Source organism: Leucopleurus acutus, assembly GCF_964270905.1.
Source record: "Leucopleurus acutus genome assembly, chromosome: 2".
NCBI classification, from domain to species: domain Eukaryota; kingdom Metazoa; phylum Chordata; class Mammalia; order Artiodactyla; family Delphinidae; genus Leucopleurus; species Leucopleurus acutus.
Window position 1 is genome coordinate 150,940,026 of NC_139143.1, and position 24,585 is coordinate 150,964,610.

The following is a 24,585-nucleotide window of genomic DNA, read 5'->3' on the forward strand; positions in this document are numbered from 1 at the left end:
CAGGACGGGGAGGCTTCGAGACCGGCTCCCTCAGCCCTGTCACGGTGGTGCTGAGTCAGAGATAAATCTCACACAAGCGCTGTCCTTGAGGAGCCCACAGTCTGGGAGAGAGCTGAGCCTCGGCTGATATAAGTTCAGTGTGACCTGTGCCTCAGTTATAGACACATGCTCCCTTTGGGAGGGAGCCCTGGATTCCCAGTGGCCTTTGAGGCATTTGAGGGCCTTGACAGATGAGTCAGGGGATGCGGGGGTAGGGGATGGGCATTTCAGGCTGAGGGAACAGCAAGGACAAAGGCCTGCAGAAGGGAAGATGTGGGCTTTTCTCGAGGAGAGTGTGTGTGGTTCAGTGTGGTATAGTCTTGAATGTGACCAGATGGTGGGTCAGAAGCATAAGTGATATGAGGGCTGGGCTGGAGAGGTGGGCAGGGCCTGTGATGTGTGGCGCCTCGGGCCCCCAGCATTGTCTCATGGGATGTGGAAGTCACGGGAGGGCTCAGGCAGAGAGCAACAGGATCAGATGATGGGGTGGGGAGAGGCAGGAGGTGGCGAGGTCAGTGAGGTCCAGGGAACAAGGATGGGCAAGCCCGAGGTGGGGCTTGAGGAGAGAAGAGACCCCACAGACAGGACCTGTGGTAGATGGGGCAGCAGGTGAGAGGCAGGCCCTGGCACAGGGGAGTACCACCTCAGGCCAACACACTGCTGAGCTCTTTCGGAGTCCTCACGGCAGCCTTGCTGCTGCCGTCCATATGGAATGGGTGAGAAACCGAGGCTCAGATCTGGAGTCACGTAGAGCCACTCAGCAGGAAGAAGAGATGCTGGGATCCGAGGCCGCCTGAGCAGCAATGGAAGGGTCAGCCCTTGGCAAGTCCCTTCCCCTCTCTGGACCTGTGTTTCCTCCCATGCGGGATGGGGGAGGGAACGGTGGGTGATGACACAGGGTCAGCTGCCTTGGAGTTCTAGGAGTTTATGCTCTCGTGTCCCTTCTCTCTGGCAGAACCAAGGAGAGCATGTACCACTCACTGACGTATGCCACCATCCTGGAGATGCAGGCCATGATGACCTTTGACCCCCAGGACATCCTACTTGCTGGCAACATGTTGAAGGAGGCCCAGTCGCTCTGTCAGAGGTCGCGGCCGGGGGTGTGGACAGGGATGAGGGGTTGTGAGGCCCATCCTTCTGTCACCTTGGCCTATCCCAGTGCCTAACATGCCACTATTAGTCCTACTCGTTTTGGCTAAAAAAGTGTCCCCAAGTGCTAAAACCCATCCCTGTTAGCACTGCCTCAGGAGCTGTGTTGTCTGAGCCAGTCACGGAGGGCTTCCAGGGGCCAGGCTGGCTTGGGAGGAGACAAATCCTGGCTCTGTCACGTAATAACTCGCTGACCTTGGGCAAGCCCCTTTCTGGTCTGAACTTTCCTCATCTGTGAAATGGGTGTGATGACAGGGTTGTTGTGGGGACTGAATGAAGACTTCGGTTACGGGACCTGGTGCATAGTTTGTGTTCAGTACACGTTAACTGCCTGTATGCGTGAATGAATAGACCCTCAGGGTTCGTGCACAGGTGGAGTCGTCATTCACTGGGACACACCCCTGCCTGCCCTAGGCCAGGCCCTGTGCTGGGCACTAGCCACCCAGGGAATCATCAGACCCTGGCCCCTCTGACGCCTGAACTGCCTGATTGGGGAGACAGGCACAGACAGTAACATCCCAGCCCGATGCAGGGAGGCTCATGGGGTCGTGGGGGTCCAGCTGGAGGAGCAGGAAAGGCATCCTGGAGGAGGTGATGCCAGAGCTGGGTCCTGTAGGGTGACTAGGAACTGGCCAGGGTAGAGTGGGCGGGGGAGGGGGCTCCATGCAGAGGCAACAGCAGGGGCAAGGGTGTGAGAAGGCCTGGACTGGGGGGAGTTGCCAGGAGTTTAGTGTGTGGAGTCCTACGGGAGGGGCAGGAGATGCTGTTGGAGGCACACGGGCCCCTCGCTCACCCTCCCTGAATGACCTGAGATCCCATTTTCCTCTTCAGGCACCGGAGGAAGTCCTCTGTAACAGATTCCTTCAACAACCTGTTGCACCGCCCCACTATGGACCAATTCACGGAAGGTGTGGCATCTGGGATGTGCTCTCAACTCTGCTGACGCCAGGCAGCCCGGTTCCAGGCCCAGGAAGGGGTGGGAAGGGACAGGTGTCCTCCCAGTTGTCACCCAGGGGGCCGGGCCCTGCCCTAGACACTGGGACACAGATGGGTCAGACCTGGGGCCTTTTGAGGACTGGTCTCAGGTGGCGGGGGTGGGGGTGGGGTGGTGAGGGCGGGGGAGCAGGTGAGACTCACTTACCTGACAGTATTACCTGCTGGAAATTGGGTAAGAAAATGCTGTCACAAGGTCCATGCACTTTGCTCCTCAGGCCAGTGTGGGCTTAGGACTATGCGTGCAGTTAGGTTTACTGGTTTAATTATCTTAGTGATCTCACGTGCTCCTGCGGGGAATGTGGTCCTAGAGGCTGACACACTGAGATGAAACAGCTGGGGGCCGTGGAAGAGAAGGTCTGGGCCGCCAGAGCCATGTGGCATCTTTGTGCCGTGACCACATGTGGCAGTCCTGGAGACAGCAGCAGCCAACCATAAGCAATTTGGGACCCTTTAGTGCAGGAGCAAATGGCCCTCCCCACCTCGAGAGCCCTTTGAAGGTTCCAGTGCAAAACAGTGCTTATGATGGTGCCACTCTCTCCTTCCTACCTTCCATGGCTCCCTGCTGCCCACAGGACCAAATCTGCAGGCCTCCACCAGTGTTTAAGACCCCTTACAGCCAGACTTCTGCCCCTCATCTTTCCCTGTCCCCTAAATCTCTCCCTGCTCCACCCCATTTCAACCTTCTGTGGCTCAGCTGTCCCCCAGGCACCTGAGTTGTTTGGCTTTCCCGGGCCTCTGCCGAGAAAGCTCTTCCTGCCTCATCCTTCCATCCCATGTTCAACTCAAATAGCCCAACTCAGGTGTCTTCTTCTGGAAGTCTTTCCTGACTCCTCGGGCTGTGTTCGTTCTCCTTCCTTACTCCTGCAGCCTGCGGCTTCCCTGGGTTTATCCATTCATCCCAGCACTGTAGGGGTGTTGGTGCACAGCACCTACAGTGACGCCCGGAGGACAAGAGAACAAGGCCCAGGGCCCTGTGCTGACATTCTCAGGGGTGGGGTCGGGGGTGTGAGCTAATTCAGGGCAATGGTGCCTGCCACCAGGCAACCTGGTGATGGGGATTCGGGAGGTGGCAGGCAGGTGCTGACTCAGGCTCCCTTTGCCTTCTGGGAAGTGGGATGAGGAGGATTTGGCCCATGCCTCCTGCCAAGAGTCCCAGGAGGCCGCAGGGCTTTGGTTTTCTCCCTGCAGTGGAAATCCACGCTGAGGTCTGCTACGCAGAGTGCCTGCTGCAGAGAGCAGCCCTGACCTTCCTGCAGGTAGGAACCCTCTTCTTGTACAAGCAGCCTGGGGGTTTCAGAAGATGGGTCACCACGTCTTAGCCTGAAGGGTCTAGAGCAGCCATGCCCAGCCCCCTTGGGGTTGAGGCGAGGACTGAGGCTCCGTCACCCCAACACTCCTGGCCCTGGGCAGGCTCAGGGGCAGAGGTGATGGGCCTTACCCCTCCACACGGAGCACATGCGTTCCCACCCACTACCAGGATGTGCTTCCACCTCGTGACTGCTGCTTCCCTGCTGTTTTCATGTCACAGGGGTGACAGAGCCTGCTTTACGTTTGATTCATTCAGCAGACTAGTCTGAATGAATCAAACGTGATTCATTCAAGAACTTGACTTGTAGAACCTGCAACATACCAGGCTTTGTATGTACATTACAGGCATGTTGTTTTTACATACCTTATACACATTGCCTGTTTGTTTGTTTTTTTTAAGATGTTGGGGGTAGGAGTTTATTAATTTATTTATTTTTGCTGTGTTGGGTCTTCGTTTCTGTGTGAGGGCTTTCTCTAGTTGTGGCAAGTGGGGGCCACTCTTCATCGCGGTGCGCGGGCCTCTCACTATCGCGGCCTCTCTTGTTGCGGAGCACAGGCTCCAGACGTGCAGGCTCAGTAGTTGTGGCTCACAGGCCTAGTTGCTCCGCGGCATGTGGGATCCTCCCATACCAGGGCTTGAACCCGTGTCCCCTGCATTAGCAGGCAGATTCTCAACCACTGCGCCACCAGGGAAGCACCTGCATGTTTGTTTTTACCTACCTTTCTATGTATTATTTAATCAGCACCTCCCAGGCCTATGATGGGGAGGATTAGTGGGGGAGGAACCGCTTTCTCAGGGTCACATGGTTAGCAAATGGCGGAGCTGGGATTTGAACCAGGTCTGGCCAACTCAGAGCCTATGCTCCTCACCACAGTGGAAATTATGAGAACCATCACGTCATGATTTTACCAAAAAGCCTGGATTATAATTATAAAATATAATCGTCATGTAAATAGGTGTACTGGGGTGGAGAGGCACATATAAATTTTATTGTTGGGGTACTGTTTATTTTTGTTAGTGATTTTTCTGTCTTTTTGGACCTCAGATGATTAGAATTGGATTAATCTGAATTCTTCGTTAGGATCACTGTAATAATTGCACCATGACTGGCCTTTTATTTCCGTTGTTTGTTTACCCTATTATTACACATAATAATCACCCACGAACCCCCCACCCAACTGGAGAACAGAACCCTGCTGGCACATCTCCTTGCCCTCTGCCTCCCTTCCTCCAGGGGAAACCACTACCTAGAGTTTGTATTTATCATCACCCGCCCTATTTTTTTTTTTTTTTTTTTGCGGTACGCGGGCCTCTCACTGTTGTGGCCTCTCCCGTTGCGGAGCACAGGCTCCGGACGCGCAGGCTCAGCGGCCATGGCTCACGGGCCCAGCCGCTCCGCGGCATGTGGGATCTTCCCGGACCGGGGCACGAACCCACGTCCCCTGCGTCGGCAGGCGGACTCTCAACCACTGCGCCACCAGGGAAGCCCCCCCGCCCTATTTTTTAAAAATGGTTTTCTCGGCTTCCTATTCATGTCTGAACAGCATATTGTTATGTTTTAGTTGCCTTTGAGCTTCTTAAGGCCTCAAGCTGTGTGGGACTTGCTTTCTTCACCCAACCGTACATGGCAGTGTAATACTGCCTTCTATGAATATACCAGTTTGTTTATCCATTATCCTGCTGAAGGATATCTGGGTTGTTTCCGGTTCTTGGCTGCTATGAACCGTGATTCTGTGAGCATTCTTGAAGATGTTCATCCATTTCTCTTGGGTGTATACCTGGGAGTGGAACTGTCAGGTGGACTGTAGGTATTGGTGCTTTTTTTTTTTTGGCTGCACTGTGTGGCATGCGGGATCTTAGTTCCCCAACCAGGGTTCGAACCTGTGCCCCCTCTAGTGGAAGCACGGAGTCATAATCACTGGACCGCCAGGGAAGTCCCCAGGTACTGGCGCTTTAAATTACAAATGTGATAAATACCTGCTTGTTGTAAAAAAACACAAGCAATCAAACAATGAACGTCTCCCTTCCTTCCCCACAGTTCCGCCCCTGTTAACCGGTGGGAGCATCTCCTCCAGGCCTCTCTCCACGCACATAGTATATGTACATATGAGCCTGCCACAGGAGGTTGTGGTTGAGCCCTGGGCATTGTGGAGGTCTTGTTTGGCAAGCAAGACCCTTATCTCAAGTACCAGGGGTAGAGTGGGGAGGCCTCTGACCCCACCCACGTGGGGCCCCTCATAAAGCTGGGCCCAGGGAGGGCCAGGCAGTATCCAGAGCCTTGTATGATCCCTCTCAAGCCTGTGGCTACCCACCCAGGCCCGGCTCTTAGCATCTCTCCCCCCTGCAGGACGAGAACATGGTGAGCTTCATCAAGGGTGGCATCAAAGTTCGAAACAGCTACCAGACCTACAAGTGAGTGGGGCTGGCCTGGGGGGCCTGAGGCCACAGCATCTACTGCCCTGTGTCCCTCAGGCTGCTTTGTGGGAGGTAGAGGGCACTGGCTGGAGGCAGGAAACCTAGAATGCTATGTGACCTCAGATAGATTTCTGTACCTTCAGGACTTCAGTTTTCTGGAATATTATTCCCCTGGGTGTATCTGTTCATTTGGTCCCCCTGAGAGCAGACTCTGTGCCTGACCCTGAGCTAGGGGAAAACAAGGCACATGTTCTGTACAAACAGCTCGGTCTGGTGGGGGTGGGAGAAAGACACAGGAACAGTCATTTTGAGAATAGCAGCAGGACTCCTACACATCCGTAAAGGCCCCGTCCAAATGCCGCTTTCCCCATGAAGCCTTCCTTGAACCCTCCAGTACACAGGGATGATGCTTACATAATACACACCACCTCTCCAAACTGGGAGCTCCTCGAGAGCCAGATTATTTCCATGCCATCTCAGCACTGGGCCACACGTAGGCCGTGTTTATGGAGCAAAGACTGAAGACTCAGTCCAGAGCACTTCTGCCCAATGTGGTCCCGCAATCCTTATCTACAATTCCAAAATCAGAAAAGCTCTGAAAATAATTAACCCTCCCCACTGCCCCAATTTTGGCATTGAAACTCCTTTTCCATTAAAAGTTGACTTGAATTGACTTGAGACTATCATCTTTATTTTCCCCACTTAATGTGACTATTTCCCTGCAGAGAGATGGTGAGTTTGATTTCCAGGTACTACTGGGGTATAGCACACCATGCAGTATATGGACACCACACTGCTTTGTGGGTCCTGCTGGAATTGTTCAGGGAAACCAGACTGTGTTCTGGCCCTTGTAGTCTCCCTACCAGCTGCCAAAGTGATGTTTTCAAAGCACAAACCTTGTCAGGTCAGTCAGTCCCTGCCAACTCCTGAGACCCCTTCTTGCTCTTAGAATAAACTCCTGGGTCCTGCCGAGTCATTCCTGGGGGGTCCCCCTGTCCTCCTAGCCGTAGCTCCCGTCCCACCGTGCCTCAGACATTTGGGCCTTCCCTCAGGTTTTCAAACATGCCAGATTTCTACCTCAGGGCCCTGGGACACACTGTCTTCTCTGCCAGGAACACTTTGTGCCAGGCTAACTCTTCATCACTTAGTTTTCAGCTCAGATGTCAGCTCCTTGAGGAAACCTTCCCAGAACCCCAAACTAGGCCAGGCTCCAGGGTTCCTCTTCATCCTCACAGTGACTCGATAGGGGTCTGTCTCTAAGAGCGGGAGAGTTGTGAGGACAGCAGCTTGATGGCTTTGCTCCCTGCTGTCCTCCGGTGCTTGGCACAGAGAAACCTTAGTCCGTGTTTGCTGAGCAAATGCCCTCAAGATGCTCGTGGCCTGGAAGGGAGGCAGGTACATCTTTAAAGCCCCTGTCCTGCCCCAGACAGACTGGGATATGGACTCTGAGCTATTGGTGACCAGAAGAAAGAGGGTTGGATTCCAACCAAGAGACTCCAGGAAGACTTCCTCAAGGAGGCGGTGTTGGAGTTAACCCAGTGGTTCCCAACTGGGGGCGGTTTTTCTTCCCACGAGACGTTTGGCTGTGTCTGGAGACATTTTGATTGTCATACTGGGGGAGGTTGCTGCTGGCATCTAGTGGGTAGAGGCCAGGGCTGCTGCTGAGCACCCCAGGATGCACAGGACGGCCTCCCGCCCCACCTGAACAAAGAAATTATCCGGTTATCCAGCCTAAAATACTAGTAGTGCGGAGGTTGAGAAACTGTTCTAGACAGAATGCAGAGCACGAGCAAATGCCTAGATGTTGGACGAGGCGGGTGTGCTAGGGCTGATATAGCTGAAATTCAAGAGCAAGCGGTGTGTCATTACGATGGGAGATGGGGCTAGAAATTCCTCGAATATCAGCTCTCCGGATTGCCAGACGGTTACAGATCCACCGCCAGGGAGTTCTGAGATCAGCTAGGAGTATAGGGGCAACTTGGGCCCAGCTGGAAGAGGACCCAGCCCCCCACATGTGGCTGAAACAGGCTTTGCATCCCTCCGCAGGGAGCTAGACAGCCTCGTGCAGTCCTCACAGTACTGCAAGGGAGAGAACCACAGGCACTTTGAAGGAGGAGTGAAGCTCGGTGTGGGAGCCTTCAACCTGGTGAGTGGGCATGCCCTTCCCACATCCACAGTGTCTGGGTTCAAGATTAACCTCCCCTGCACATCCCTGCCCTACCCATGGTCTCTGCCGAGCTACTATTCCATGCCCCAGTGATGAAGCAGACACGTGGCCAGCCTGGGGGCTCACAGCTGGGGTGGAGATGGGGGCTGGCTGGGGCGTTTCTTCCCAAGGCAAGTTGAAAGCTTGAAATCCACTATAGTGGCAGCGTTTACAGCACCAGAAACTGACAAACACAATACATCAGGGCCTTTTCCTCCCTGGAGGGCTGGTGGTTAAACATTGACCAGTGGTAGGGAAGGAGACAGGCCTGGAAACAGCTGACGACCCACAGGGAACAGAGAGCCAGGACTCCTTCCTGGGGGAGCCCGGGAAGGTTTCACAGAGGGGATAATATTTGAGCTGGATCTGGAAGGATCCATAAGCGGAGGATGTTTTCCAGGCAGGAAGGGCATTCTAGGCAGAGGGAACAGTGAGCTGAGGCAGGGAGGCTCAGAAGAAAGAATTGTGCCTGCTCCTGGAAGGAGGAGCTGCTCTCTGATGATTCAGACTTCTGGCCCTGGGTGGCCAGGGACTTACCCAAAAGTGTGAGTGTGGCAGGGGGTGGCTCTCTCCCCTCTAGGCAAAGCCTGTTCTGATGGGGGTCCCTACCCCTCTCTGGGTTCCAGATTCCCCCTGTGTAAAATGGGAGCAGTGATCCCGGCCCAAGTGCTGGGAGATACCAGCTGCCAAGTGCATCAGATACTTAAGCAGGTTGTAGCTGGTCTGCCTGCGGTTCGAGAACCGGCTCCACCTCTGATGAGCTGTGGTGCCTCGGACATATCCTGTCACTTATCTGTGCCTTGTTTCTCCGTCTGTTGAAAGGGGTTAGTGATCCCTTCTTTGCAGGACTGTTCTGAGGATCACATGCAATGACAGAGCCCCTGTTACAAAGTAGGGATTCAGTGTAATAACAATAGCTAACTGCTAGGTGCAGGCCCTATTATGTGCTGCACATATATTAATTTGATCCATCTGGTAGGGGCTATTATTATTCCCATTTTACAGATGAGGAAACTGAGGCAGAGAGAGGAAATGTAGCTGCCCGAGCTGGGAGTGGTGAGACTAGGATTTAGATGCAGTCGGCTCCTAATTGTCACTCTGTAGTGCCTCTCTCTGGGGAAGCTGGCTTTCAGAAACCTAGGGCCTCCTCATGGGCATTCCAGAGACAGGGCCTGCACCTCTGGGATTACCCCCAGGACTCTGGAGACTTGGAGATTGGGAGGGTCAGCCCCCACCCCTTCACGTGTCCACCTGCCTCTTCCTGCAGACGCTGTCCATGCTTCCTACCAGGATCCTGCGGCTGCTAGAGTTCGTGGGGTTTTCAGGAAACAAGGTAACCACCTTCCTTCTGGGGATCTCAACCTGCTCAGCCCCAGGGCTGGAGCTCAGCTGAACAGGGTGAGGCTGAGGGGCTGCGGGGCCTGAGTGCCAGTCCTGGCTCAGCCCCCCTCAGTGTGTGGCCCTGGACAAGGCTCGGACCTCTCTGGACCTCAGTCTCCTCTCCTGCAAATGAGGCCATTGATCCCTGCCAGGCCCTTCCCAGGGTAGAGAGGCTCTCGGGTAAGGGTGGGTGTGAACAGCAGCTCCTGGGGTCCTTCAGGGGCCTGGGACCATATTCTCTGAGCCTGGCAGGTGGCAGGAACCTGGTCCTTCTCCCCTCAGAAGACCTTGAGCAAGTCCCTTCCCTTGGGACCATTTTCTGGTCTGGGAGATGCCCAAGGGAAGCCCTACTGTGCATTGGGCCTTGAGGGGGAAACCAGAGGACTCAAGCACCCAGAGGCTTTACTGAGGGCAGGAATCTGAGTGCCAGGTAGCAGATCAGGGAGGGCTCCCTGGTGGAGGAGGCCTGATGTGGTACAAGAAGCATTAACCTGGAAGTCAGGGGCCCTGGGTCAGTCCAGCCTCATCCCCTTCTCCCTGTGAGTCTGAGCAAGGCCCGCCCTCCTCTGGGCCTCCTTGTTTTGTAAAACAAGGGGCTTTTTTTTTTTTTTTTTTTTTTTACATCAGGTCAATGTTTCTCCAACTTGGACTTTCTCCAGCCCTTCCTGATTTTTGCCATGTCCACACACCTCTGTATTATTACTTATGTATCATTTTTCTCAAATGTGATTCATATTTTTTACTTAAATTTATTTAAAGGAAACATTACTACACAGAAAACCCGAATTATGTGGCACGATCAGAACATAATCATAACAATTAATACAAGAACTGAGCAATCTCACGAAAGCCCTGTCTGTGCCCTGAGCCTGTGGTTAGGATTATCTGCCTCCTTGTCATTCCTACTCCCCCACCAGACGTGGGGCTACTCAGGGCTTTCGTGCCCACTATGGGGACTGAGCAAGTGAATAAAGGGGGGAATGGGGAAGGGGCTACTGAGGAGGCAGGGGGCACCCACGCCTTTGCCCTGGCTATGGCAGCGGTGTCCCCTGCCCTCAGGAAGATGGCTGAGGCACTGAGAGGGGCAGCCCCTTGTTCGAGGTTGCACAGCCTGGGAGCAGCTGTCCCGGCCTCCAGGGCTCCAGACTCGGAGTCCAGCACCCTCTGGTCTCTTCTGTGGCAGCGTTGCCCTCACGCCTGTCCAGTGACCTCCTAGGCCCCTCCCCCCCTCCCTGGGTCCCACGGAGGACCCTGGGGAGCTCAGGCCTTGCTGGCCTCAGCCAGTCCCCGTCTTTCCTCCAGGACTACGGGTTGCGGCAGCTGGAGGAGGGGGCATCGGGGCACAGCTTCCGCGCCGTGCTCTGTGTCATGCTGCTGCTGTGCTACCACACCTTCCTCACCTTTGTGCTCGGTAGGAGTGAGCTCGGGGCGAGTGCTGGGGCCTCTGGGCTTTGGTGGGCTCTAAGGGCAGGGGACGAGAGGGCAAGGGGCTGCAGACCCTGCTCGGGCCCCCAGGACTGGGGATGGGGCACTGAAACCAGAAACAGCAGAGCCGAGTCAACTGTCCTGGGGCCTGGTCTGCTGACCACTTGCTTCCTCACAGTGTGACTGGGTTCCAGCCCCAGTTTTCTCATCTGTGAAATGGGGGTGGGTCATGCCCACCTCAGAGAGGGTGTGAGGATGCTGTAGGCTGTACTGTCTAATTCAATCCTCACATCACCCTGGAGATAGAAGAGTTATCATCCCCATTTCACAGAGGGGAAACGGAGACCCTGAGAAGCCCCTGGTAGGTTGCTGGGAGGCGGATCACCAGGGAGGATGGTGACGTGTCCTATTGTCCCCCCACCTCCTTCAGGCACTGGGAACGTCAACATCGCGGAGGCAGAGAAGCTCTTGAGACCCTACCTGAAGCGATACCCTAAGGTGAGCCCTACCTCCTGGCAGATACTCCCAGCCCACGTGTGCCTTGTGGACCCACACGGACCCACATGCGTGTTGTTGCAGGGCGCCATCTTCCTGTTCTTTGCGGGGCGGATTGAAGCCATTAAAGGCAATGTTGACGCGGTGAGTAATGGGGGTCGGAGCTGGTGCTGGAGGGCCCTCGGGTCTCCCAGGCCAGTAGGAAGACAGATACACACAGACGAACTCAGGGACAGGGCAGACTGGGAGGAGGGCCCCGAGAGAGGACTTACGGGAGAGCGGGGGCAGGAGAGGCACTTCCAACTGAGGCAGTCTGGGAAGACAAGGGAGGAGTTGGCATTTGTGGTGAGTAGAATTTGAACGGGAGATGGAAGGCTACTGCATCCTTGAGTAAGGCAGAAAGGTGGGAAGACCCGCTGTCCAGGGCAGGGCGACAGGCTGGAACCTGGTGCCAGGGGCTGAAGCGGGCACCTTGAGGGTCTGGCTAAGGAGTCTGGGCTCTGTAGGTGGGAGGGAGCCGTCGAAGGGGTGAGAGAGGGGCGGGTCACGGTCCGGGCAGAATCCCCAGCATTAAACCAAGGCCCAGGACGGACTCCGTGACCTGGAGTTCTGGCGTCTCCCGCTGGTCCTGGCTGTGGTTCCTCAGGCAGCAGGACAGATGCCCCAGGTCCAGGTCACTTCGTGGGGGCTTCTGGAACCTTTGGAATTTGCTCTGAGGCATAGACGTTATATCACTGTAAGATTAGCACTTTCCACTGCCTGTTATCCCTCTATTATAGCTCTGTCCCACCCTTTCATTTTGTGCTGCAAGACCAGAGTCCCCAGGAGGGGCAGTAACTGGGCCCAAGGTCGTGTAAGACTTAGGCGGTAGAACCAGGACTGGAGGCCACAACTCCTGTCTCCCTGATGCTGCCCCTCGCCCCCTCCCTGAGCCTGGCACAGGGCTGGGCTGCTGTGCACGGCAGGAGGCTGGGGCTACTGTGGAGCTGGACGGGGACAGAGGGTGCAGAGAGCGGGGCGGGGGCGGGCCAGGGGACACCCACCGAGGCTGACCGGCAGGTTCCCACAGGCCATCCGGCGGTTCGAGGAGTGCTGCGAGGCCCAGCAGCACTGGAAGCAGTTCCACCACATGTGCTACTGGGAGCTGATGTGGTGCTTCACCTACAAGGGCCAGTGGAAGATGGCCTACTTCTACGCAGACCTGCTCAGCAAGGAGAACTCCTGGTCCAAGGTGGGCTGACACCATGTGCTGGGGGCACGGGGGGACCAGGCCAACCCACACTGGCCATGAGCCCCCAGAGCAAGGGCCAAACCCCTAACTGAACGCACATGTCTCAGCTGGAATTTCACCAAAACCACAAATTCTACCAGGCCCCAGGGTTGGAAAAAACTAAAGACCATGAGGAACAGATGACCTTTAAAACTAGAGTGTGTCGAGATTTTTAGTCACAAGGGACAAAAGTGTGTTGTGACTCACATGGTCTATATGAGTGTCGCCCAACAGAAATTTCCATTACCGTGGAAATGCTCTATTTCTTTTTTTGTAATTAATTTATTGATTTATTTTTGGCTGCGTTGGTTCTTCGTTGCTGTGCGTGGTCTTTCTCTAGCTGCGGCGAGCGGGGGCTACTCTTCGTTGCGGTGTGCGGGCTTCTCTTGTTGCGGAGCACAGGCTCTAGGTGTGCGGGCTTCAGTAGTTGTGGCATGTGGGCTCAGTAGTTGTGGCACGCAGGCTCAGTAGTTGTGGTGCACGGGCTTAGTTGCTCCACGGCATGTGGGATCTTCCCGGACCAGGGCTCGAACCCCTGTCCCCTGCATTGGCAGGTGGATTCTTAACCACTGCGCCACCAGGGAAGTCCCGGAAATGCTCTATTTCTGCACTGTCCAATGTGGTAGCCCCTAGCCATACGTGCACACCGAGCACTCGAAATGTGCCTACTGCAATTGGGAAACTGGATGTCTTCAATTTTATTCCATTTTAACTAACTTAAATGTAAAAAGTCACATGGAGCTAGTGGACATAGTACCTGACTATGCGGGTATAAACATAAAAGGCTCATTGGTTCATATAACCGAAAATTCTAGGCACATCTGACTTCAGGTAGGGCTGAATTCAGGAATTCATATTATGTCGTCTGGGCTTGTTTTTTCCACCTGGGACGTGCTCTCCTCTATGACATCTTTGTCGTACAGGCAGGTTCCCTCCATTTGCCAGCAGGGTGGCTATGGGCTGCCTGCCCCTAACTCACATCTTCCCTTTGGTTTCAACCAGAGTCCCTGGATAGAGCCTCATTGGTCTGGCATAGATCACAAGTCAATGCCTGGAAACGGGTGGGAGGACCCCTCATGGATTGGGAGTAGAAGATGGGTGGTTCCCCAGAAGAAAAATGAGGTGATGCCCCAGAATAAGTGTGGATGGGGGTGGGCATTAAAGAGATGCCATGTAGGCAAAACGAAACAAAACAGATGCTCAGCGCAGCATCTTATAGCTTATAACATCATGGTGAGTGATGAAATAAGTATCAGGCGTTATCATCATAGTAACCATAGCACAGACTTCCGAACCAAGGGTCTTAGAGTCATCTAGATCATCACAGAGCATCTGGTAGTGTCAGATCCATAGCACTTGTGTCTCAATAACCTTAAATCCCTATTTCTCATCTCTCCCCCACCTCTGCATGAAAGTCCCTTTTCAGTCCCCCTACCTGGGGCCCAAGCTGAAGGGGAGCTCTCTGGGTGTGGGCAGGTGGGGCCCGAAGGAGGAGTGGGCTTTCACGGAGCTCTGTGTGCCCAGGCGTTCTCTCCGTCAGGCCCAGGAGGGGCACTGAGGCTTAGAGAGGGTGTGTGACTTTGCTGGGCCACACAGCTGCTGTGAGGAGCAGAGGGAGGATGAGGCCTCCAGGTGTCAGGGAGTCTGGCTTCCTGACTTGGCTCAGTCTCCAGCTCTGTGACTTTGGGGAGGTCAGCCCCTCTTTCTCTGCAACACTTTCCTCAGAAGGGTTTCCTGTGAAAGTAGGGGTTGTGGCACCCCGAGTTCTGGGGCTTCATTCATCCCTAATCTCCAGCACTTGGCCACCGGAGTCCACCAACTTCCAGCTCTAGGAAGTTGGCCTGTGGCCACTGCCATACGTGCCGATCCCTCTGCTCAGCATTCTTCCCTGCCTGTGCTATGCCGAGTCGTCCCTTTGGGCCTGTCACGTTTCCCGCAGTACTCGCAGCTTGGGTGACCAGAAACCAGATGGTGACAACTGTGTGCTCAGTGCTGTAACGGGGGAATCTGAGGGGAGCTCAGAGGCATCCCTGGGCAGCCCAGCCAAGGGGACAAGGAAGGCTTCTGGAAAAGGAGATGTCTGAACTGAACCTTGAAGGAGGAGGAATTAGGGTGGCAGAGGGGAGAAAGTGGAAGTTCTCTCCCCAAACCGAGAGAACGGCAGGGGCGTAGGGTTTGTGGGTGGGAGTGCAGAGGGACTGTGGAGGGACCGTCCTCCTCTAAGCCACTCGCTGTAAGCTTCTTGAGGACAAGGACTGTCTGATATCACAGAGCCTGGTAGAATAATCCAGCAAAATAAATATGTGGACTCAATAGGCAAACAGATAACTCTGGGAGACAGGAGTCCCATCAGGGAAGGTGACTGCAGTTTTCCATCAGTGTGGTCCCATAACATCCCCTGGTAACTTGGATGTCCATGGGTCTCACAACTCTAGGTCACTGCGTCCATCCTAATTCCTGTGGACTCAGTGAGGGTGCGCTGTCCCGGGGGAGTAGGAGAAGGCTCTTAGAGGAAGCCAGCAGACGAGCCTGGCAGAGAAAGGACAATGGCATCCCAGGCAGAGGGACAGCACAGGCAAAGGCCTGAGGTGAGTTCCAGGAGTGATGGGGAAGAGTGGCCAGAAGAGGAGGAGCCAGAAAAGCAGGTCACAAGGGCCCTGAGTGGCTGTTTGGGCTTCAGTCTGACAGTGGGGGAGCCCATGCTTGTGGCTTAGATTTGTGCTTTTAAGAAATCCCTCCTGCAGTCACTGGGCACGCTCACACGCCAGGTCCTGTTCTAGGGCAGGACATACACAAATGAACCAAGCAAAGGTCCCCTCAAGGCTCATGTTCTAGTGGGAAGAGAGAGAGAGACAAGAAACACACAAATAGATGATGTACAGTGTAAGATAACGTCAGGTTCCAGCAAGTGCGATGAAGAAAAATCGGGTAAGGTACGGGTGCAGGGCGTGATGAACAGTGTGGTCAGGGGAGGTCTTTATGAGAAGACACCAGAATGAAGTGAAGGAGCAAGCCATGTGGACATCTCCGTGAAGAACAGTCCAGGCAGAGGGCGCTGGTAGATATTAGGGCAAGAGGGGGAGGAAGCTGAAGCCGTGAGTTGATGTGTTCTGGAAGCAGCCCAGAGGCCAGTGTGGCTAGAGTGATACGAGTGAGGGGGCAACAGTGGAGGGGAACTGGAGAGGAAACGGGGCGGACCGCACAGGGTCTCGCAGGCCATGACAGGGCATTTGGATGTTCTCCTAAGTGCGATGGGATACCGTGAGACGATGTCTAGGAGGGACTGATGTGATCTGCTTCTAAAAGGTCAGAGTGGCAGGTGGTGTGGAAAATGGCTTGCAGGGCCAGGAGGGGAGCAGGAGATCAGTTAGGAAACCATGTGAACTAGGACAGCAGAAAGACATCCCTGGTGGCCCGGAGCAGGGAGATGCTGTGGAGGCTGGTTCAATAATTGAAGTGAGGGCTAGGGCAAGGCCAGTGGGATTTCGGAGCTATATGGGAGGTAAAATCATGAGGGCTTGGTGGCTCACTACCAGGGCCGGGGAGAGGGAGAAGGCACAGATGACACTGGGAGGTTACAGATGGGATGGGGAACAGATTTCACAGAGGGGAGCTTCTTCTCAGCACACCCCACAAAGACCAGCTTTTCCTCATGTTGTGAAGGGCAGACTGCGGTGCTGAGGGCAGACTGGAACTGGGAGTAGCCCTGGGCTTCAGCATGGGTGGGGCTCCCAGGTGGAGGTTCCTTCCCACCTTCTCTCTCCTAAGACTAGACTCCAGGATGTCCTGCTCCGTTTCCTCCTCCATCCGCTGCACTTGTTGGCTGGGTAGCTGCCCCAGGTGGCAGGAGCTGTGGTTCAAGACTTGGCCACTGGAGGGCAGCACAGAGCCAGACTCCCCTGGCACTGGACTTCAGGCAAAGGGGAGCGGCTTTCGGGGATGGATCTTTGGCGGGGGGGTGGGGGGGTGGGGGGGGGTGGGGGTGGTTGTGGCAGCTGTCAGTGGCAGCTGTGGATCCAGTGGGCAGACCCTTGAAGCCACACAAACCTGGGGTCACTCCCAGCTCTGCTCCTAGCAGCTCTGCTGTCCCAGGAAGTAGAGGTGGGGTACAGATTCCTTTCTGGCATTGTCTTTGGGATCAAGTGAGGTGATATATGTAGAGTGCCTGGCACACAGCAAGGCAGTTTCACCAAGGGGCCCTGAGCTGAGCCCTGACCCAGGGCCCTGTTTATTCTTCTGGCCTCACACCTCTTCTTGTATACATCCCATGCTTTATGCTAGTGATTTGTATCCTACGTACACACATCTCTGCCCTCCCCGGCTTTGATCAGGCTGTTCCCCTTGCCTGGAAGGTCCTTTTTCTGTCTCTGTGAATCTTCCCATCGGCGTTCAAGGGCCCAGTCTGAAGTGGCTGCTTCCCTGCAGCCCGTGCTGCCCCGTCTTTGTGTCTCCATCCTATCCTCAGCACCACCCCGTGCATCCTCTAGTTGCTTGAGTCTGCCCTGCTACTTCAGAGTGGAGAGGGCAGCTGCTTAGACATGGCCCATCGTGGATTTAACTCCTAGCTCAAATCCTCAAGCTGCTTCGGCTTCCTCGCCCAGTTTCTCCCCTGGGGCTTGGGGATAATATAATGTCAGCTACTATGCTGGGCCATAGTGAGGTTCCAGTAGGGTACTGGTGCCAGTTCAGGACTGCGATTGGAGGGCAGGCTGCTCACACCTGACTGTTGCTCTGCCTCACACAGGCCACCTACATCTACATGAAGGCCGCCTACCTCAGCATGTTTGGGAAGGAGGACTACAAGCCGTTCGGGGATGACGAAGTGGAGCTGTTCAGGTGGGTCCGACCGTTGCAACCCGTCGTAGGCCCTGCCCACAGCCAGCCTGAGCTGAGGGAGGTGGTGGAGTTGTCGTCTCCCTGACACTCCCCCACAGTCACCCCACATGCCTGTCCTTCCGTCCCATAGCCGGGGGCCTCCTGCTGCCGCTGGTGAGAGCCCTTTGAATCCATTCAGAGGTTTTCTTTCACAAAAGTGGTTTTGTCAACATTCTTTCCACTGAACCTCTTTCACCTGGAGAGTAGGACAGATGTGGACACTGAGGTCCAGAGAGGTTCCTTCTGCTGAGTTAACCTGATCCACTCAGAAAAGCAGAGTTGGAATCACATAAACAGGATAAAATCTAGCCTCTGCCATTTGTTAGCTGTGTCACCTTGGACAATTTCAGGATCTGTAAAATGGGAATAACAACCTCTGCCTCTGCAGTGTCATTCTGCGAACCAAAGAGGACAGATTTAAAGAGCCTGGGGTAGGGCCTGGAGCCAATAAATGGCGGCTGTTTTTATTCTTATCTGCACTACTGTGTTTGCCTTCTGCAAAGGGCCTAGAGCAGGGCTCAGCCATGGCAGGCTGAGGATGGAGCCTAGGGCTTTCCTCCAGTCATGGTGAGGGTTGGCCCCAACATGCAACATGCTAGGTAACCCTAGCTTCCTGGGCTGTCACAGTCACAGAGTGTTTATCATTTACTGAGTAACTTTGTGTCTCCATCTTATGTAACTCTTCTAGAAGATCTGTGAGGGTAAGAATCTGTGGGGGAGGAAGAGTAGTTTTTTCTCCATCCTTCTAGGTTCTTGGCTGAGACCCTCATAATAAGATTAACAGGAGAAAAGCAAACAGAAGTTTACTAACTCCTGTATACATGGGAGAGACTCAGGAAGACTGAGTTAACTCTCTGAAATGGCCCGAGCCATTACCTTAAGTGCCATCTCCAGCTAAAGGACAAAAGATCTGGGGGCATAGGGAGCCAGTTGTGGGAGGTTTTCAGGTAAAAGAGGGTATGTGGTTGTTACGCAGATTTAAGTCTCTGCCTTCTCCACTGATAAGTTTCTAGAGATTTAGTTATCCTCCTCTTCCTGGTACAGAGAGAGATAACCTTACAAATGGAGATTTCCCTTATAAATGTCAATGTCTCGTACAAAAAGGTAACTTCTACCAGGTTTTCAGAGCTTTTTGTGTGTCTGCTGTTTCTTAAAAAGAATCAGCCTAAAATAATCTTTATGCCTAAGAAGCATATTTGGGGGTAACAACTTCTCCCTTTCATATCATTGTCTCCATTTTAGGGATGAGAAAGCAGGCCCAGAGAGGTTCCACAGTGAATAAGCAGGGGAGGTGTTTGGTGGGGGACCTCACAACTAGGTCCAGCTGTTTGCTGGGCCTGGACAGCTCAGGTTCTGAAGGTCACAGCCATACCCCCATGATTATGGCAGGGATCGAGGGTAAGGCGGAGCTGGGTGGGTGAGGCCCCAGATGTGGAGGCTTGCCCAGCTGCATACCACATTTTACCGTACCCTTGGGAACAGCTGAGGAGGCCACAACTCACGTGGCCAAAGTTAATGAAAGGTTTGTGCTGTGTGGTCTTGGGCAGGTCCTTCCCTTTATGAGTTTTAATCTCCTCTGTGAAAGTAGGGTCAGACTTCCACTGGGCCCTTAGGAAATGGGGGCTGGGAGTAGAGAGGGACAACTAAAAGGCAGAGCAGGCCTGGGGGGTTTGTGTACATTCTCACCTCTGCCCGCTGCTGCTGCTGCTGCTGCTGCTGCTGCGGAGGAGGAGGAGGAGGAGGAGGAGGAGGAGGAGCCCCTTGCCTAGCCCTAGGAAGTGCTCAGGTCTTGGGGCAGGGCCTGTGAAATAAGGCCATAGCCACAGGCTATGAGTCCAACACGAAATAAGGCCATAGCCACAGGCTATGAGTCCAACACTCTCATCATATAGATGGGGAAACTGAGGCCCAGAGAGGGGCCAAGCAGAGGCTGGGGACTCTGTCCTTTCTAGCACTTTCTCGCCCTCTCCCCACCCTCCTCATCTCTTCCACAGAGCTGTGCCGGGCCTGAAACTCAAGATTGCTGGGAAATCTCTACCCACAGAGAAGTTTGCCATCCGGAAGTCCAGACGCTACCTCTCCCGCAAACCTATCTCATTGCCCATCCCTGCTCTGGTGGGTAGGAGGGCCTTGACTGGCTCTGAACTCCAGTTTGGGATTGTGGGGATGAGCTGAGAGCCAAGGATATAGCCACTGGCCCCGGGGGAAGTGGATGAGGGAAGAAGACCTCATGCCTCAGGGGCCTGGAGAGGATTTCACAATTCACCTGGTACTGGGTGGGGGACACAGATGAGCTGGAGCCTGCCTCAACCTCTGAGAAAGCACTGGTCTACTAGGGATGGGGGTGGAGAGACAGGTGAGTCGGCTGCAGGCCCCTCAAGGCAGAAAGAGCAGCCCCCCCAGACAGCCCCACACCCCTGTTCCCAGGCAGAGGCATCCCTTGGCTGTTTGTGTTTCCACCCTGTTTCTGTCTTGTCACACGATTAGAATTGTTGTTTACACTGTCCTGCCCTCACTGGACCAAGATTTTTCTGAGGCTGGGACCATGTTATATTACAGTCAACTCTGAAATAACAGCAATTGCTGGCATTGTTATTGGGCACTTGCTGTGTTCAAGGCTCCTTATACCCATTGCCTATGGCCTCATTTGATCCTCACAACAACCCTCTTAGTAGGTGCTGGTGGCATCTCCATTTTACAGAAGGGGATAATAAGGCCTAATAGATAAGGAGGAAGATAAAATATCTACTAAGTAGATAAGATGTAAGTAGAAAAATGAAATAACTTGTCCAAGTCCCATAGCTAGTGAGTTAGCCAGAATTTGAACCCAGGTAGTCTGGTTCCAGAACCCATATTCTGAACCATGGTTTTGATGCTAATTCCATGCATGATTTGAGCAGGCATCAGAAAAGTTTCTAGTTTGTTAAGAGTCCTTGTTATTCAAATAATAAGGCAGCCAGAAAGGTAGAAAGGGTGCTGCTTCAGAGACCTGGCTCTGCTATTCACTAATTGTGTGACCCTGTGTAGGGCCCCCTTTCCCTTAATGTAAATAATAATATATTCCTTGCCCATTTCATAGGGTAGTTATGAGAATCAGCTGATAAAACATGTTAAACACTTTAGAAATCAAAAAGTTCAGTATTTATGTAGAATTTATTTAGAGCTCGTATCCTGAATATCTTTAAATAAAATCTGAGCTATTTTACAGGTTAAACTATACAACAAAGCAATTATCAAATGGGGGCAGGGGAAGCAACTATACGAGAAATTTAGGGGAGAATTTCCAAAACTATAATCTGAAAAATGCTATTTGTGCATAAAATGATTTCTGTGATTAAATACATTTGGGAAAGGCTGGCCTAAACCAAGTTTATATACCGTAGACCTTGGAGCCTTTACATGCTAATCTGCATGGTAGGTCTCCAAGGAGAAGCTTGAAGATGCAGTTTTCCCCTAACTTATTTGGCCACAGAACAATCTTTTAATGGAACACTTGCTAACTTGAGACCATATAACAACTTGATAAAACCTTGTCTAAACTTAAAATCCCTCCCTGGAACATAACAAAAGCCATAACAAAAGTCTTTCTAGAACTTTATGTATACAAGTCACTTTCACATCCATTGCCTGGTTTGATAGTTTAGGAAATGCTAATCTAAGCTAACACAATTACTAGAATGAAAATTTAATTTAGTATTCTGAACTTCCTGGCAGTTAAGGCAAAAAAAGGCATCAGGTATGTTTCATAGAGGGATACTCACGCTCAGTGCCTTGGCGAAATAGGAGAGAAGGTAACGTGGTCGTAAGCTCCTGAAGTGCTTAAGTAAATTATGGTTCCTCCAATATAGGAGGCCCTATTAGCTGGAGCAAGGAGGAGGACTCCCTGGAGTGTGGGGCATGACCTGGTCCTCAAAGAATGGGAAGAGTGTGGGCACAGAGAGATTGGGAGAGAGCAGAGTAGTGCCCCAGGAAGCCATGAGCAGAAAAGTAACTGAAAACTATCAGCAGCTATGAGCAGAAGAGTAAGAATATGGGTCCATCTTAAATTCTCACTGGGGTAAGGGGAGATCTCAATAGTAAGTAAGAGATAAGACTCCCCATAACTCCCTCAAGTCCACAGCTTCAAAGGCTGGGCTGAGACTTCTAGAGTTAGAAGGGCCTTTAGTGATCCTCTGATCTGAGCTACCCATTTTACAGATGGGGAAACTTGAGGCCCCAATGGGGAGGAAAGCTGGGACTGACTTGCTCCCCTGCCCCCAGGAAATGATGTACATTTGGAATGGCTACGCTGTGATTGGGAAGCAGCCGGAACTCACAGACGGGATACTTGAGATTATCACCAAGACTGAAGAGTTGCTGGAAAAGGGCCCAGGTGACTACCCCCAGGCCCTTGAACCTGCCAGGCTGGGTCAGACCACAGGTCTTTACAGTTGAAGATTCCCTCTACCAAAAACGTCCTTCCTCACTTCTCTACCCTGGTAATTGTCCTTTGCCTTTCCAGACTGAGCTTCAGTGGCAGCTCCTCCAAGAAGCTGTCCCTTGTCCCCCAGGTAGGGTCAGGGCCTCTTCTGGGCTCCCACAACCCCCGGGCTTCCTTCAATCAGTCCTGGTATCACTGTATTGTCATCGTCTCAGTATCTGTCTTTCCTCCCCAGATGTGAGCTCCCTGAGGATGGGGACCATGTGTGAGCCGCCTCTGTCTCCCCAGGGCCCAGCACAGAGTAGGGGCTCCATGAGTAACTGCTGAAAAAATGAACAAACCTGTCGTCTTCCCTCACTCCCCTATTCTCAGAGAATGAGTACTCAGTGGATGATGAGTGCTTGGTGAAGCTGCTGAAAGGCCTGTGTCTGAAATATCTGGGCCGTGTCCAGGAGGCCGAGGAGAATTTCAGGAGCATCTCTGCCAAGTAAGTGCCTCTGTGGCCACTCCCACTCCAGATGGCCTGCTGCTGGGCCCGTGGCTCCAGGGCAGCATTTTCTGGGCTTCTCTTTCCTCATGCACACACGCACAGTGCCCGACTCTGGACTACCCCTACTCGCTCCACATGTACTAGTGTCTGTCCTGTGCCAGGACCCTTGCTGGGCACAGATCATTCCCACGTTGTCCTCTAGGGCCACCAGATTGCCCAACTACAGGAGACCATCCGTAATGAGTTTCGTGTGAATGGTGCCCCCTGGAGTTTGTAATTTATCAACTCTGCCCTTGGGGAGTGCAGATGTTAGAGAGACAGACAGCTACAGGCAACTCAATCTGGTATGGTGAGGGCTGTGCTAGAGGAAAGCAGAGGACAGCAGGTGCCAGGAGGAGGGACCTAAACCTAATAATGCTAGATACCAGGAAAGGCTTTCCAGGGATGCCACTTAAATTGGGAAGTTTACCAGGCAGAGAAAGCAAGGAAGGAGGAGTTTTAAGTGGTGTAGGTAGAGCATGTGCAAATGCCTGGACACAAGAAAGACACCTGAGGTTGGGTGACAGTGGTCAGGTCCTTCCCTGCCTGGGTGAGGTTGTAGAGGGAAAGGGTTGCAGATGAAATAAAGGGGGGGGGGTTGGGGACTGAGGTGGGGGTGGGCTAACTAAGGACATGACATGAGCCATAGGTTGTCAGGGACTTGGGGCCCCAGGTGCAGAGGATCGGAAGGCTTTGCTGTGGAATCTTAAGCCTTTCTAGGGCTAGGTAGTGGGAACCCTCCCAAACTGGAATTCAGATCAGAAAACCCCACAAGACCATGAGTTGGATCCTGCCATTGGGGAGAGGCTCAGGAGGAGTCTGAAGGACGTGCCTGAAGGATGTCTCAAGAGCAGAGCCTGTAAGCCATGTTTTCCTCTGTCCTGCAGTGAAAAGAGGATTAAATATGACCACTACTTGATCCCAAATGCCCTGCTGGAGCTGGCCCTGCTGTTTATGGAGCAAGGCAGAAATGAAGAGGCTGTCAAACTCTTGGAAACTGCCAAGTAAGGCATGATTGCCCTTGGTCTGTCCTTTGTTCCCCATGGAGTGCAGGGTATGGGCAGAAGAGGCCAGGCAGCAGTGAGGGAGGAGGGTGCAGGCAGAGGCAGTATAGGCAGCCCAGAGGCTGGGCCCATGTCCCTGGGGAACCCAGCTCTCACCTGGCATAGGGGAGGCCTCTTCCTCAATTTACCAATGAGGAACTGATATCCCAGCATCAGGGACTGAGGGTCACACCACAAGCCAGCTGCAGGGCTGGTGTGAAGATGCAGGTCTCCTGCCTTCCAGCCCTTGGATCTACCTCTTGAAACCACTGCTTCAAGCTCAGGGACCAACAGTGGCACCAGAGGGCATGGTAACAGGTAATCTCTATTAGTCAGGGCCCAACTCTTTCTTTAGACAGAGGTAGGGATCTAAGCCTCTAAAAATATTGCTTGGCTAGTGGGCTCCCACAGTTCAGACTAAAGGAAAAGCACTTCCTGAAGCAGCCTCATGTGTCTGATTCTCTGGCTTCTTCCAGGCAAAATTATAAGAATTATTCCATGGAATCAAGGACACATTTTCGAATCCAGGCAGCCACACTCCAAGCCAAGTCTTCCCTAGAGAATGGCAACAGATCCATGGTTTCATCAATGCCCTTGTAGTTTTGTGCAGCATTCCCAGGCTGGAAGACAGAGTCAGCTGGACAGAGCTCCTGGAAACATTTCAAAAAGATCCCCTCCCCCTGCCCTGCCGTTGGGGTCCACCAGTGCTCCAGTGCGATGACACGACATAGGTATCTGTGCAGAAGCGAAGCTGGCATTTTCACCAGTGTGGCCAAGGGTCTCTGCCAAGGACAGAGTTGCTGGAGCCCTCTGCCTGCCCTATCACATATACGGGTACTTGTTTTTCACTGTGATGTTTAAGAGAATGTATAAACAGTTTACATTTTCCTTAGAAATACATTGATGGGATCAAAGCTTTGGAAAAAACTACCAACCAACCACCTGTAAATCACTGTTTTAACCCCTACTGATGTGGAGGCAAATCTATGATGCCAAGGGCCAAAGTGCTTTTCAGACTTGAGCGAGGTCTCAGC

General features: G+C 53.2%; 1 protein-coding gene across 4 annotated transcripts in view; it reads left to right on the forward strand.

The window, feature by feature from the left end:
- TTC39A (tetratricopeptide repeat domain 39A) overlaps nt 1-24,151 on the forward strand; it is a gene marked incomplete at both ends in the record, with an annotated part of 57,818 nt that extends 33,667 nt beyond the window's left edge. For 3 of the 4 annotated variants that reach the window (XM_082834107.1, XM_082834109.1, XM_082834108.1), the window contains 16 exons: nt 995-1,126; nt 2,020-2,096; nt 3,373-3,440; nt 5,841-5,905; nt 7,955-8,054; nt 9,382-9,447; nt 10,797-10,905; nt 11,350-11,417; nt 11,499-11,558; nt 12,484-12,645; nt 17,429-17,520; nt 19,554-19,674; nt 21,820-21,931; nt 22,352-22,466; nt 23,396-23,512; nt 24,028-24,151. In XM_082834107.1, the coding sequence (XP_082690233.1) occupies nt 995-1,126; nt 2,020-2,096; nt 3,373-3,440; nt 5,841-5,905; nt 7,955-8,054; nt 9,382-9,447; nt 10,797-10,905; nt 11,350-11,417; nt 11,499-11,558; nt 12,484-12,645; nt 17,429-17,520; nt 19,554-19,674; nt 21,820-21,931; nt 22,352-22,466; nt 23,396-23,512; nt 24,028-24,151 (1,588 nt within the window). Of the gene's footprint in view, nt 1-994; nt 1,127-2,019; nt 2,097-3,372; nt 3,441-5,840; nt 5,906-7,954; nt 8,055-9,381; nt 9,448-10,796; nt 10,906-11,349; nt 11,418-11,498; nt 11,559-12,483; nt 12,646-17,428; nt 17,521-19,553; nt 19,675-21,777; nt 21,932-22,351; nt 22,467-23,395; nt 23,513-24,027 lie in introns of all 4 variants that reach the window. The other variant, XM_082834110.1, reaches the window with a different exon arrangement.
- Nucleotides 24,152-24,585: the final 434 nt, after the last annotated feature.